Source organism: Symphalangus syndactylus, chromosome 13 (assembly GCF_028878055.3).
Source record: "Symphalangus syndactylus isolate Jambi chromosome 13, NHGRI_mSymSyn1-v2.1_pri, whole genome shotgun sequence".
Lineage (NCBI taxonomy): Eukaryota > Metazoa > Chordata > Mammalia > Primates > Hylobatidae > Symphalangus > Symphalangus syndactylus.
Genome location: NC_072435.2, coordinates 95,183,546 through 95,199,247, shown reverse-complemented (window position 1 = coordinate 95,199,247; position 15,702 = coordinate 95,183,546). Strand labels below are relative to the sequence as shown.

General features: G+C 36.6%; 1 protein-coding gene across 7 annotated transcripts in view; it reads left to right on the top strand.

Annotated features, from left to right (window-relative positions):
* The window catches only part of ANKS1B (ankyrin repeat and sterile alpha motif domain containing 1B), a 1,261,284-nt gene that overhangs the window by 203,235 nt on the left and 1,042,347 nt on the right, over nt 1–15,702 (top strand). For all 7 annotated transcript variants that reach the window (XM_055238636.2, XM_055238632.2, XM_055238630.1 and 4 more), the window contains exons 5-8: nt 2,951–3,026; nt 5,105–5,206; nt 9,697–9,810; nt 12,274–12,440. In XM_055238636.2, the coding sequence (XP_055094611.1) occupies nt 2,951–3,026; nt 5,105–5,206; nt 9,697–9,810; nt 12,274–12,440 (459 nt within the window). The remainder of the gene's footprint in view (nt 1–2,950; nt 3,027–5,104; nt 5,207–9,696; nt 9,811–12,273; nt 12,441–15,702) is intronic.

Genomic DNA, 15,702 nt, shown 5'->3' with positions numbered 1-15,702 from the left:
AAACATCTGTATTTTCAAAGTGCTTTGCTAGGCATTGGGGATACAATGGTGAAAAAATAGATGTGGCCTACATTTCCACTGAACTTACAGTTTATTATGGGAACTAGACAATTACATAAAATTGTAATGTGGTATATGAGTGCTGTGATAAGGAAAATATAGATTGATGTGGAACATCCAGGAAAAACACTAAACTTCAGGGGTCAGGGATGTCTTTATAAATGCAATTATTTTAAGCTAAGATTCGCGATATAGTACATGTTCATGGTTCTTAAAGCATACTCTTTAGACCTACAGAATCACAGGGGAATTTGTTAGAAAGGGAAATTCTACGGCCTAATCTCAGGCGACTGAATCAGAAACTCTGGGGATGGGGCCCAGAAATATGTTTTTAAAACAGTTTCTCCAGGTGGTTCTTATTCATGCTGAAAATTAACTAGTGGTATATCTAGATGGCTAGATTAAGAGTGCTAGGAGTTAGATCCTGCCAGGCAGAGAGACCAGCCTTGGAGACCCCCTGTGGAAGAAAGCAATATGAAATGATTATGAAAGTGTTCAGGGGCCAGGCACGGTGGCTCACGCCTGTAATCCCAGCACTTTGGGAGGCCAAGACGGGCGGATGACGAGGTCAGGAGATGGAGACCATCCTGGCTGACATGGTGAAACCCCGTCTCTACTAAAAATACAAAAAAATTAGCTGGGTGTGGTGGCGGGAGCCTGTAGTCCCAGCTTCTCGGGAGGCTGAGACAGGAGAATGACGTGAACCCTGGAGGCAGAGCTTGCAGTGAGCTGAGATTGTGCCACTGCACTCCAGCCTAGGCGACAGAGCGAGACTCCGTCTCAAAAAAAAAAAAAAAAAAAAAAGAGTTCAGTATGCCTGGAGCATAGGGTATGAGGTTTGGAAGAGGGTTGTGATGGGCAAAGGATGGGACGGAGAGAAAAGCAGGGAGAAAAGATCATCTGGGTTTCTTAAGCTATATTAAATTTTTTTTTGCTTTTTAATTTATTTTTATTTTTAATTGCATGTCATAATTGTACATATTGAGGGGTACAGAGTGATATTTCGATACATGAAATATAGTATGTAATGATAGAGTAATTAGCATATCTATCACCTCAAACATTTGCCATTTATTTGTGTTGGGAACATTCAAAAATCCTCTCTTCCAGTATTTGAAAATACATAATCAATTATTGTTAACTGTCATCACCCTGCTAAAGAATACTAGAACTTCTTCCTCCTATATAGCTGTAATTGTGCAGTCATTCACCAACCTCTCCTAATCCTCCTCTCCCTGCTCCCCTGCCCAGCCTCTCGTAACCATAATGTTACTCTCTACTTCTATGGGTCCAACTTTTTTAGCTCACGCATATGTGAGAACATGTGGTATTTATCTTTCTGTGCCTGACTTATTTCACTTAACATAATATTCTCCAGGCTCATCCATGTTGCTGTGAATGACAAGATTTTATTCTTTTTTATGGCTACATTAAATTGTTTAGATTTCATTTATCATAAATATTTACAGACAGCCCCCAACTTACAATGATTTAATTTAACAATTTCTCGGCTTTAAAATGGTGTGAAACTGTCGCATTTTTGATATGCTTCAAATTTTGAATCTTGATCTTTTCCCAGGCTAGCAATATGCAGTATATGAGATAGTCAATGCTTTATCATAAAATAGGCTTTGTGTTAAATGATTTTGCCCAACTCTAGGTTAATGTAAGTGTTCTGAGCATATTTAAAGTAGGCTAGTCTAGGCTATGATTTTGGTAGGTTACGTGTGTTTAAATGCATTTTCTTTTCTTTTTTTTTGCGATGGATTCTCACTCTGTCACCCAGGCTGGAGTGCAGTGGTGTGATCTCGGCTCACTGCAACCTCCACCTTCCTGGTTCAAGCAATTCCCCTGTCTCAGCCTCCTGAGTAGCTGGGATTACAGGTGCATGCCACCACGCCTGGCTAATTTTTTTGTATTTTTAGTAGAGACGGGGTTTCACCATGTTGGTCAGACTGGTCCTGAACTCCTGGCCTCAGGCAATCCACCTGCCTTGGCCTTCCAAAGTGCTGGGCTTACAAGCATGAGCCACTGCGCCTGGCCTAAATGCATTTTCAACTGAAGGGATACTCAGTTTATGGTGGCTTTATCAGGAGGTAACCCTATTGCAAGTCAAGGAGCATCTGTGTTTATACATCTGTCTCTTCAAATAGAATGTGAATATATGAGGGCCAGGATGGTATTTCCATACCTCAGAATATCCTTCAGCTACTCTTGGCCTATAATTGGTGTTTAATAAATGCATGCTGATTAAATGAGCTTCTTGCATAGTCACAAAAGCCTTGTGAGGTGGGCATTACTTCTCTTATTTTATACTTAAGGAGAGCTAAAGCTAAGAGAAGGTGACATACTCACAAAGCAAAGTCAAATGGCTATTTATTTATTTATTTTTGAGACGGAGTCTCACTCTGTCACCCAGGTTGGAGTGCAGTGGCATGATCTTGGCTCACTGCAACCTTTGCTTCCTGAGTTCAAGCGATTCTCCTGCCTCAGCTTCATGAGTATCTGGGATTACAGGCACACACCACCACGCGTGGCTAATTTTTGTATTTTTAGTAGAGATGGGGTTTCGCCATGTTGGCCAGGCTGATCTCGAACTCCTGACCTCAGGTGATCCATCCGCTTCAGCCTCCCAAAGTGCTGGGATTACAGGCGTGAGCTACTGCACCTGGCCCAAATTTCTATTTAGAAGTAGAGGTGTTTTACAATCCCCAAGCCGATGGATTTTGCTTTTAGAATCTCTTCTTTATTCCACATTACCTTTCTGTTAGGGAGGGCTGAGATTACAGTAAATATGTATGAATATATTAAAATGTGAGCATTTTATTTTAACCTGTAAGCATTCCAAATGCAACCATGCTTTCTTTTTTCTTACTTTTTTTTTTTCCAGACAGAAAAGGGGAGTGCACTCCATGAAGCAGCTTTGTTTGGAAAGGTGGATGTTGTACGAGTTCTGTTAGAAACAGGTAACTATTGTGATTCTGCATGGAGCTTATCCTGACAGATACCATTTCTATTTTGGGAATAGACAAAGGAAAATGACACAGTTTTCTTCACAAATCACCCTCTTGCCTTTACTCTAAAATGCAGATATGTATTCATATTATGTAGAACTGAGTTTCAGTATTTAGATAACATTGATATCAATGTGCAACTTCTTTTATGCAATAGATGTTTTAAGTACAAACCTCTTAGTTATTACAATTTTATGCATTTAAGTACTTTAGAGATGAACTACCAAAAGAAAAAGGAAATTTCTGCCTTCTGTAAGAGAGAGGAATTGATCCTTGAAGAATTGATCCTTGAGAAATTGTCACAATTGCTTGATTTATTGAAGAACATAATAGTTTTTCTATGTTTTATATTGTGAACTACGGTAAATAGAGATTTGAGTTCCCTCTCTTTAAGGTAAATTGTCTTTCTAGTTAGTTCATTAACTGAGTAGCTATTGTTAGTAGGCTACAGAAACTTATTTTAAAGGGAACCTTTTAAAGGGAGTGCTTTGAAGGAACAATAAAGTTGGATTATTTATTTTCATATGTACATTCTGATTGAGATGAAATGAAACTAGAATTGCGGTCAGATTTGTTTTAAAGATCAAAAGGCATGGGTACAAATTCGTGCTTGCAAACAACTGATGGAAATTTTTCATGTTATGGACTATAGTGTGTTTATTTGCCTCTGTAAAAATAAATGAAAAACATTGGCAGACTATTGTATTGTGATTGTATTTGTACACAATTTAACAAAGTTAAAATTTCATTTATATTTAACTTTGTCATGCAGTATGGTGATATAACAAATGATTTGAGGAAACCACCTAAATATTAATATGTGCTTGTTACACATTCCTATGCAAGTTTAAACATGTATTTAATAATCTTACAGTGAACTAACATTTGGGACCAGATCCTGTAAACTGGCTTTTTTTTTTTTTTTTTTTGCAATTATGTGTTTGGAAAATTCATAAATTTTTTAGGGCAGTGAAAGCTATTTGCTATGTTAAAATAAGTTCTTTCTTACAATATATATTTCCACAACTAAAATAATAACAGGTGTTTTAGTTACACACTTCAATAAGTTTGCTCGTCAGGTGGATGATGAGTGTGACTGACAAATATAATCTTGCATAAATAAATATCATAGAGTATTTGACCTTGTATTTGGATAAATTCTATGTGGACAACAGTTCAACGTAATCATGCTTTTTCAACTTTGTGAATATTCAAGTGTTCTAAGACTGTTCTTATGTTACTTACATGGTACATGATTATAATTTACTAAATATTTTTACCATGTTATACAGAGAATATAAATCACATGACCATTATACTTTAGGAATTCACATTCTAAATCAATAATATTTTTCAGTGTGATAGTGTGCTATTGAGTTAAGTAGTTACAACCCAAAGATATCATAGGGTCAGCCGGGTGTAGTGGCTCATGCCTGTAATCTCAGCACTTTGGAAGGCCAAGGCAGGCAGATCACGAGGTCAGGATATCGAGACTATCCTGGCTAACACAGTGAAACCCCGTCTCTACTAAAAATACAAAAAAAAAAATTAGTTGGGCATGGTGATGGGCACCTGTAGTCCCAGCTACTCGGGAGGCTGAGGCAGGAGAATGGCGTGAACCTGGGAAGTGGAGCTTGCAGTCAGCCGAGATCACGCCACTGCACTCCAGCCTGGGTGACAGAGTGAGACTCCGTCTCAAAAAAAAAAAAAAAAAAAAAGATATCATAGGGTACTGAAAAACAATCTTAAGCACTGGGTCAGTGCCCTTTAAGAGTTAATTCATGATCGAGAATGTTCCTAATCTTTTCTTTGGTAGCAATAGGCCCCTGCCTTCTTTCTTGCTAAAATCTTGTGTGTGTGTGTGTGTGTGTGCGCTTTGCATGTGTGTGTGTGTGTAGAACTTAATTTTTTAAAAATCACTTGCAGTGCTTGGTCTGTATATGTTTGAAATTACAGCAGTTAGATACCAATAGTATCTTTTGAGGACACTTCAGTGGTGTATATCTAGCGAGTTTTTCTTTTTCTTTCAGGAATTGATGCCAACATAAAGGATAGCTTAGGTAGAACTGTCTTGGACATTCTGAAAGAACATCCATCTCAGAAATCTCTCCAGATTGCAACACTCTTACAAGGTAAACAGTATTGAATGATGGATGAGTTTGCCTTAAAGTTAAGATGAGATTAAAACTGTTATAGTTTTCTTTTGGATTTTGAGTTAGTGTTTACTTTTGAACAAACTTATTAGTTTTATTTTTTTCTAGTAGACTTTTAAACTAAATAATAATACCTTTTAATGTTTTATTTTTGTTTTTCAACTACTCAGTAAGTATTTTAAAGAAGTTAAGGTATTTATTTACTCATTTGATAATATAAATATTTTTAAAATTCATATTTATGTAGTAAATATGTAGTTATGAGCCGGAAGTTAATAAGGCTATAAAGTAGTGATGATTAAGTGTTATCTCACGTTTGAATAATACTTTCAGCATTTTCAGGGATTTGCTACTACTTTGGTTTCTATGACCCTATGAAGTAACATAAGTCAGATATTATTTTACTTTTGCACATAAGGGAAACTGAGGCTCTGAGAGATTTGATTTGTTCAAATTCATGTATCTTAAGTGGCAGAGCTTGTATCTAAATGTTAGATTATCAATGATAACAAAAATTGTATTTAGCCAAAAGAATACGGATTATTTCCTTCCTAATCCAATGGTATAAAATAACTCAGTCTTACCAGCCTTAGTTTTTGGTAAAAGTCATTTAAGTGCATTTGTTGTTAGTGGCAGTCATTAGCTCTATTGACAGTTTGACAACTGTCTAGGTACGACTTTTGTTATTTGCAGCTTGCATACTTCTCCACTTGAACTAAAACTTTTATAACAAAATTAAACTTAAATGCTTTCTCTTCCTGTTTGGTGATTAGGACTGACATGTAGCATGTTACTTAAAAACCCCAGATGTTTTTTTCTCCTTTAGCTCCTACCCTGTTCAGCAGTGATTATCTCCTACACTTGTTATGGATTGGCTGCAAGCATGATAGAGGAGGGTGGTGAGATAGGTTTTATTAGGTGTCAGTTGGGAAGCTGAAGCACAGCATTGTTTTGCAGGGAGATAAATGAATTAAAACCAAGTCAGGCAGGGAACATGTAGATACAATAGTCAACAAAGGCCAAGGAGGAGTAAAAAGAATAGATGCACCATATGCGGCCATTATGCTCTCTTCTCTGTTTCCAAAATATTTCAGGGAAGTTCACGCTGCTACAATTTTCTTATCAATAAAGAAGTTAATCGCAAGTCAAATGCATGCAGAGATGAATCAGAGAAAAATCCAGTCATAGCCTTTTATATAAATTAAAATTAAAATTAAATTGAATAAAAGCTAAAAAATAAGAGTGGCACATACTATTTTTTATCAGTCTTCTCCCTCTATGCACTTTGTATTTCATGTTGGACTTCTGACTCACTGAATTTTTTTTTTTTTTTGAGAGGAAGTTTCACTCTTGTTGCCCAGGCTGGAGTGCAGCGGTGCGATCTTGGCTCACTGCAACCTCTGTCTCCTGGGTTCAAGTGATTCAACTGCCTCAGTCTCCCAAGTAGCTGGGATTATAGGCACTTGCCACCATGTCTGGCTACTTTTTGTATTTTTAGTATAGAGGGGGTTTTACCATGTTGGCCAGTCTGGTCTCGAACTCCTGAACTCAGGTGATCCAGCCACCTTGGCCTCTTAAAGTGCTGGGATTACAGGCATGAGCCAACAGCACCCAGCCTTTCACTGAACATTTTTTTTCTTTTTGAGAGGGAGTCTCACTCTGTCGCCCAGTCTGGAGTGCAGTGGCGTCTTCTGGGCTCACTGCAAGCTCCGCCTCCCGGGTTCACGCCATTCTCCTGCCTTAGCCTCCCAAGTAGCTGGGACTACAGGCACCCACCACCATGCCCAGCTACTTTTTTTGGTATTTTTAGTAGCGACGGGGTTTCACAATGTTAGCCAGGATGGTCTCGATCTCCTGACTTCGTGGGCCACCTGCCTTGGCCTCCCAAAGTGCTGGGATTACAGGCATGAGCTACCGTGCCCGGCTGCCTCTTGCTGAAACTGAAGCATGGGCTGGGTGCGGTGGCTCACGCCTGTAATCCCAGCACTTTGGGAGGCCAAGGTGGGCGGATCACAAGGTCTAGACCATCCTGGCTAATACGGTGAAACCCCATCTCTACTAAAAATACAAAAACTTAGCCAGGCGTGGTGGTGGGCGCCTATAGTCCCAGCTACTTGGGAGGCTGAGGCAGGAGAATGGCGTGACCCCGGGAGGCGGAGGTTGCAGTGAGCCGAGATCGCACCACTGCACTCCAGCCTGAGCAACACAGCGAGACTCCATCTCAAAAAACAAACAAACAAACAAACACACAAACAAAAAAACAAAACTGAAGCATGTGTGTAATATGTCTTTTGGGAAAAGCAAAATAAATGTCACCCACTAGAAAATGGGGTGTGACATAATCGTGGACTTTTTAAAAACACACTGCATTGGTTTATCTAAGATGAAATGTTATATGGGAGTAACTATCTTTGCTCTCCTAAATGGTCAAGATTAATTAGGTATGTTAATTTGTGATAGGGCATACAGGACATCTTTGAAGTTCTCTAATTACTGGCAAATTTCAGAACGTGAACACATCATCTCCGTTCTTTGAATTCCTGGATTTCCCTGGTAGAAATTATTTGAATGGTATGGGGACATACTTGTTTGGCATGAAAGTACAAATTTTCTTTATTAGATTTTAAGAAAAAGGTTCTTGAACAAAGAAGTATAAGCAAATGATCTGTATGACAAGGGATCTGTTCATTTAATCTTTATACAGAGGCTACAAACTAGCCACTTGTGGGCTGAACTCTTTGGCAGATAGCACACATGCTTTGTTTATATCACATATTTTGAGCCCACATTGTGTTTCCATAAAAATTGAATTAGCAGTTAACATTTAAAAATCTAGAATTTGGCCGGGCGCGGTGGCTCACGCCTGTAATTCCAGCACTTTGGGAGGCCGAGGTGGGCGGATTACGAGGTCAGGAGTTTGAGACCAGCCTGGCGAACATGGTGAAACCCCATCTCTACTAAAAATAAAAAAAAAATGAGCCGGGTGTGGTGGCACGTGTCTGTAGTCTCAGCTACTTCGAGGGGCTGAGGCAGGAGAATTATTTGATCCTGGGAGGCGGAGGTTGCAGTGAGTCGAGATTGCACCACTGCACTCCAGCCTGGGCAACAGAGCGAGACTCCATCTCAAACAACCAACCAATCAACCAAAAAGAAACAAAAAAACCCCTAGAATTTTACCTCAAACTCTGGGGTTTTGGTTTCTCTAAAAGAAGTTTTATTTCAAGGATGAACTTTAGATTGGTCATTTGTTCTCTGGTTAAACATGGTCTGTGAGGCTGAATATTGGTTAACATTTATTTCTACATTCAGATGCTGTTTTCTTTATGATTAAGAGAAAAGTGAGATGTTTTCTTGTCTTATATTTATCTGGCTTTGCCACCTACTAGCTGAGTGAACATGGACAAGTTAATAATACTCCTTCTTTACTTGTAATCTTTAAAATTTAGATAGTGCATGTGTCATAGTTTTATAAGGATTAGATGAGTTAATTTATACAAAACACTTAGAACAATGCTGGGTCCATAGTAAGCAATATTTAAGCTGCTATTCCTAATATTATATCTGTATCAAAACTGGAAAAGTGAAAAATAGGCTGAGTACAGGACATTACTTCAAGAATAATGGCACCGAACATTATTTCTTTGTGGAAATAAAGTTAATATGCAAATTATGCTTCTCTTACAAGATTACAGCACCATTTTGAAATGAACTTATTCCATTTCATTGATTTATGTTACCTGGCTGGTTGTGGTATCCATCTGAATTTGACATTCCTGTTTTGGGGATTAAATCTATTCAAAGCATCTTTCAGACAGTTTAAAATCTTCAGATGGAAAATAAGGAGACCAAGGAGTTTATTGTATCTTCAACAGGTGAATTTATTTTTAAGGAAAGAATGTTTTAAGTTTAGGTTTTAGAAGAAAGGGGTTCAAGAGTTTCTCCCGGCCGGGCGCGGTGGCTCACGCTTGTAATCCCAGCACTTTGGGAGGCCGAGGCGGGCGGATCACGAGGTCAGGAGATCGAGACCACGGTGAAACCCCGTCTCTACTAAAAATACAAAAAATTAGCCGGGCGTGGTGGCGGGCGCCTGTAGTCCCAGCTACTCGGAGGGGCTGAGGCAGGAGAATGGCGTGAACCCGGGAGGCGGAGCTTGCAGTGAGCCGAGATTGCGCCACTGCACTCCAGCCTGGGCGACAGAGCGAGACTCCGTCTCAAAAAAAAAAAAAAAAAAAAAAAAAGAGTTTCTCCCAAATAATCCAGTGTCTTTTTTAAATTAAAACTTTAAGTAAATAGCTCATCGTGGAGTTCTTTTGATATGTTTGGTTTTTTGAAGTTCTTTTGAAAACTTGGGATATATTTAGGATATGAGAAAATAAATGAAAAACTGATCACCAGAAGTAAAACATAAAATTTATTGATTTTAGAATAAATGAATTCAAGTATGTAATCTCAAAAATGTATACACACAGAGTATTTAGAAGGCATGGGAAGATCTACAGTCCTCGAAGAGCCTGTACAGGAAGATGCAACACAAGAAACACGCATTTCATCTCCTGTTGAGGCTCCTTCCCAAAAGACCAAAAGTGAGTACCTAATTATAAAGCCCTGGAAACTATACTAGACTTGTATGTACAGTTGTGAAAATTTCAAGTCTAATAGGTTATATCCTATACTCTATATTTCATCCATTTATAAGAGCTCCTATTACTGATTAGGGCTTCTCAGCCCTGAGATACAGTAGTGAGCAGAGCAGAAAACTATCCCTGCTGTAATGAAGTTTATCTGGAGTATATATTTCTTAAATGTGTTTTTTTCTTAAGTGTGTTTTTCCCCAGCTTTATTGAGTATACTTGGCAAATAAAAATTGTATATATTTACAGTGTGCAACTTGATATATACTTTGTGGAATAATTGCCAAAATCAAGCTAATTAACATAGCCATCATCTCACATAGTATTTTTTTTTTTTTTTGGAAAGAACACTTAAGATCAACTCTCTTAGCAAGTTTCAGGTGTACAATAGAATATTATTAACTGTACTCACCATGATGTATTTTAAATCTCCAGAATTTATTAATCCCCCATAACTAAACCTTTGTACCCTTTGATCAACACTTTCCCATCTCCTCCACTCCCCAGCCCCTGGCATTCACCATTCTACTCTCTGTTTTATGACTTTGACTTTTTTTAGATTCCACATGTGAGATCATGCAGTATTTGTCTTTCTGTCCCTGGTTCATCTCACTTAGCATAATGTCCTCTAGGTTCATCCATGTTGTTACAAATGGCAGGATCTCCTTCTTTTTTAAGGCTGAATAATAGTCCATTGTTTGTGTAGTGTGTATATAAATGTATACACACATTGCATTTTCTTTATCCATTCATCTGACAGTGGATACTTCAGTTGTTTTCATGTCTTGGCTGTTCTGAAGAATGCTGCAATGAACAGAAGGGTGCAGATATCTCTCCAAGATACTGGTTTCATTTCCTTTGAATAAGCACCCCAAAGTGGGATTACTGAATCATATGGTAATTCTATTTTTAATTTTTTGAGGAATCTCCATACTGCTTTCCATAGTGCTTTTACCATTTTACATTCCCACTGACAGCATACAGGGTTCCCTTTCTCCACATCCTCAGAAACACCTCCTATCTTTTGTCTTTTTGAGAATAGCCATTCTAATAGATGGGAGGTGATACCCCATTATGGCTTTGATTTACATTTGCCTGATTATTAGTGATATTGAGCACCTTTTCATATACCTTGGGTCGTTTATGTGCCTTTTTTGAAGAAATGTCTATTCGAGTGCTTAGCCCATTTTAAAATTTGGTTATTTGTGTTTTTGCTATTGAGTTATGTGAATTCCTTATGTATTTTGCGTATTAACCCCTTACCAGATCTATGGTTTACAAATATTTTCTCCCATTCCTTAAGTTATCTTTGTAGTGTGTTGATTGTTTCATTTGCAGTGCAGAAGCTTTTTAGTTTGATCCAATCCTACGTGTTCATTTTTGCTTTTGTTCATATCCAAGAAATCATTGTCCAAACCAATATCAAGTTTTTTCCCTATGTTTTCTTCTAGGAGTTTCATATTTTCAGGTCTTAATGTTCCAGTCTTTATATCATTTGTGTTGATTTTTACATAGGAGATGAGATAAGGGTCATATTTCATTCTTTTGCATGTGGATATCCACTTTCCCAACACTATTTATTGAAGAGACCATCTTTTCCACATTTTGTGTTCTTCGAACCCTTGTGAAGAGCTACAGTAATCAAAACAGTATGATACAGGCATGGAAACAGACATATATACCAATAAAACAGAATACAGTCCAGAAATAAATCCATGCATCTATAGTCAGCTGATGTTAAATATGTTTTTATGTCAGAATAAAAATATTAAAATCTGGATTGTAACTGCTGGAAATTTTTTTCAGAATAAATTACAGGTATAAGGTACCTTTCTGAGACTGTTTAAAAATGTGCATATTTTCATGTAATCTACAAAATCTTCATGTTTGACAGATGATGCATATTATTTATCTGTTTCTTTTGTGTTTTTACTTTATATCATATACCATAATTCTTAAGGTACTGATTACCTATGTTATTATTTGTTTAAATAACTTGTACTATTTCTGTTTATTGAACCTAGGAAGAAGTTTCTCAGCACCATTTCAAATTTGCTAATGAATTCTGTCAGTGAAGTAAAATACCAATGAAAGATTATGGAAATTAAATCCTATAATAAGTGAAGCTTTGGGAATTGTAATTCCAGATGCTTTTATGTACTATGTATACATAACCTTACAATAATTATTTCTATTTTGAAAAAGAATAAAAATAGGCAAAATTATAATCTCTTTTGTCCATTAATATTGTTGTACTAATTATGGTTGAGCACCTTGTTTTCAGCAGAATAGTGTCTGACTGCTTAATCTTGTTATATTTTGGGTTCTATAACCATAGCAGTCATATTTTTATTGCTTAACATGAAGTTTTAACAATAGCCTTTCTTGAAACTTCTGAAAAAATTATTCTCATAGGTGAAACCGTCACTGGAGAATTATCAAAACTCTTGGATGAAATAAAACTCTGTCAAGAAAAGGATTATTCGTTTGAAGACTTGTGCCACACAATATCAGACCACTACTTAGATAATCTGAGCAAGATTTCAGAGGAAGAACTTGGGAAAAATGGAAGCCAGAGTGTAGTAAGTAAGGCGGGGGGAATGAAGATAATGTGTCTGTCTTTGCCAGTTCAGTATGTACACTTAAGAGGCATGGGATGTGGTGCATTATCAGATTCCACCACTCTAAGATGTCGGTTTCCTTGTTGCTCTTTTCCTGACGTTTTTTGGGGTTTTACTCTCAGTGCATGTGTAGGGGAAGGAGTGCTTTGACAGATCACTTCATGATCTCTCTACTGTTAGACTCTTAAACACATGGATGTTTAGTATTTGTTGTTGTTGTTGTATTCCTTTAGTTTTACTGGGCATAATGATGTTGGTTCCCAAAAATAGACAAAAACCCTTTCGACTGTCTTCCCCATTTTCTCTATGAACTCAGACTAACAGAGCAGAGCCACACGTATAGTTTCCTCACGTCCTCCTGAAGTCATAGTAGGAGAGAAATGTAGAAAGTTCAGTCTGCATATTTTTATAATATTATGCAAATCCCAAGAGGTTTCTCTTCGATAAGCTCAGAATCTTAAGCATGAGTTAGTTCCTGTGACAACCCCTTATGATAGTGTTCTTTGAAAATATTGTCATATAAAATATTAAAGGTTATATGAGGCAGAAAAGCAGATGATATAGTTGAGTAAGAGCAAGTATTTCTATTTATTAGGAGTAAGAGTTTACAAAGAAGAAAGAGGGGAGATAAGATTAGAAGGACAGAATGCGGTCAGGCCATGGGTAATTCTCGCTCATTTGGATTTTTATATGAACACAAAAGCAAGAAAAACTATAGAGAATAAATCAGTTTAATATTAAGATTTTTAAACCTACTTTTTGTCCTATAGAGGAAGGACATACAGTATGTACTGGTATTAAAGGAAATACATTATTCTGATAAGAAATCCTTAGTCACTTTTAGAACTTAATTTGTTAGATATATCATACTTTATTCAAAAGCCAGTAATAGAGTGAACTGTGTTAAGTATGTCATATTATTTGTGAAAACTAAAAAAAACTTGCTAAGTATAGTGACTGTCCATTATGAGAACATTTACTTAATTTAGTTATTTAAAGTAAGCTGTGACACTGTTTCCTGGGATAGCACTTGCTAATCTAGTTCCATGGTTAGTCCTACCTCCTTGGCCTGCTTTTTTTGTTTCATTTTGTTTTTGTGCTTCACTGTCTTTTGTAAAAACATCCTATTATTGGCCCCAATAAAAATTCTTTATGAATAACTATGAACAGTTGTGTATGTACTGAAGTAAATACCTGTAGGTTTTACCAAATGAAATTTTTATATTAATGAAATATTTGTAATAGTAACTTTAATGTTGGGACAAAATCCTCTGTTAAAACATCTGAAACAGGTGTATGCTATCTCCAGATTACCAATCAGTTACATTTTAATATTTCCTTGAAAGTTAGAACTTAAAACATATTTGTTATATATAAACAATATATAGTATTTACATTTTTAGATCCATCCTCAAAGATTGATGTAAACTGGCAGCTTCTGGCCTTCTACTTGTAAAACCACAGATATTCTGAAAGCTCTAATTTTTTAGACCAGGGTTTCCGAACTTTTTTGTTGTACATACCATTAGTAAACAAATTTTGAGCAAATATCCCGATTATTTGTAAATTATATATAGACTACATTTCTAGTAATATGTGATGTAAATTATGAGACTTACACAACAAAAGAAATTCAAATTGAGGAAGGTAGAGAATAAGTGTAAAACAGAAGCTCTAATTATTTTTCGTTTACTCAATGTATATCTTGTATGCACTGGGGTCTGTATGTGATACTTGGAGACCATGATTCAAGCTCCATTTTTCGGGAAGTGACGGCAAAGGCTTTTGACTTTGAGAGAGTGACAATAGTTTGGGGAAAAGATGTTCAATTTTTTTTTTTTGTAAGCCAAAGACTGTATTGTGATAGTGGCAAGAAAGAAATTAATGCTCATAAATTGAGCATTAAGGTTTTGAAATCTGAGCTCATGCTTTTTAAACACCACTCTTCATTCCTGTGACAGATCTTTACAATAGTGTTCTTTGAAAATATTTCCCTATAAAATATTAAAGATTATGTGGAGAGAGAAAAGCAGATGGTATATATGAGTGAGAGCAAATAATTCTGTTTATTTGGAAGAATAGAGTTTATAAAGGGGAAAGATAAGAGATAAGACTAGAAGTCTAGTTTGAGGTCAGGTCGTGGATAGTTATGAATGTCAGGCTAAGAATTTTGGTATTTATTTTTTTAAGAAATAAGAAAAATCTAGAGGATTTTGGGCAGATAAAAGACATCATTGGAACTGACCTTTCAGAAGATGAATCTGATAGAAACCTGTTAGCGAATGTTTAAAAAGTAATCAAATTACTTTGACCCTTTTCTGTAGCCTGAGTTTTATTTGAATTCATTCCATGTTTTGTTGAATATTTGTTTCTATTCATCAAAAAAATTTTTTTCCAGAATATTGCTTCAATTATACTCTTACATGATGCAAAAAGTTTAGTTAAGTACAGCTCACCTAATATAGGTCACCTAATACAGATGGTTCTTACCATGTTTTGAGTTGTGGGATTTATAATAGATATGGTTCTTGACTTCAAGTGATTCAAAACACCTATCCTAAGGAGAGTTCAGTTACAGTGTGTAGACTATAACTGGAGACTAGCATATAAAACACTGAATAAATAAGAACTGACACTCAGTTTTTGCTATTTGCTACTCTAATGCTTTACATGATTTAAGTCGCGTATTAAGTAATCCTAACAATATGGATTTAGAAAATGACTTAGCTGCCAGGTGGCAGAGTGAGGATTCAAACTCTGAGCCAGTGTTTTTAATTCTCAGCCACATTTCTTATAGTATGCTACCTTGTGGCCAAAGGAATTTTTAAAAGGGAGAGACCAGTGAATATTTACAGATACTCATTGAAGTCTTTGTGGAGGTAGGGAGAGACTGAGCTGTGTCCTGGTGAAAGGGGAGCTGTGCTTTTCACTTTTGTTGGGACAAATGATTGAGAAAGGATTCCAGCCTGAAGAAACAGTAAGTGCAAAAGCACAGAGATGAGAATTAGTGCATAATTTGAGAATGATTTACGATGAGAGTTTGTTTTGGAAAGTAGTAGGAAATAAAGTTGGATAAGTAATGATAATACCTCAATTTATGGAACACTTTACTTGTATTACCTGATTTAATCCTCATAATGACCCTATGAAAAGGATAGTATTATTTCTCCATACAGGGAGCTTTTATGACTTTCCCAGTTTCATGTAGTAATTACAGAGCCAA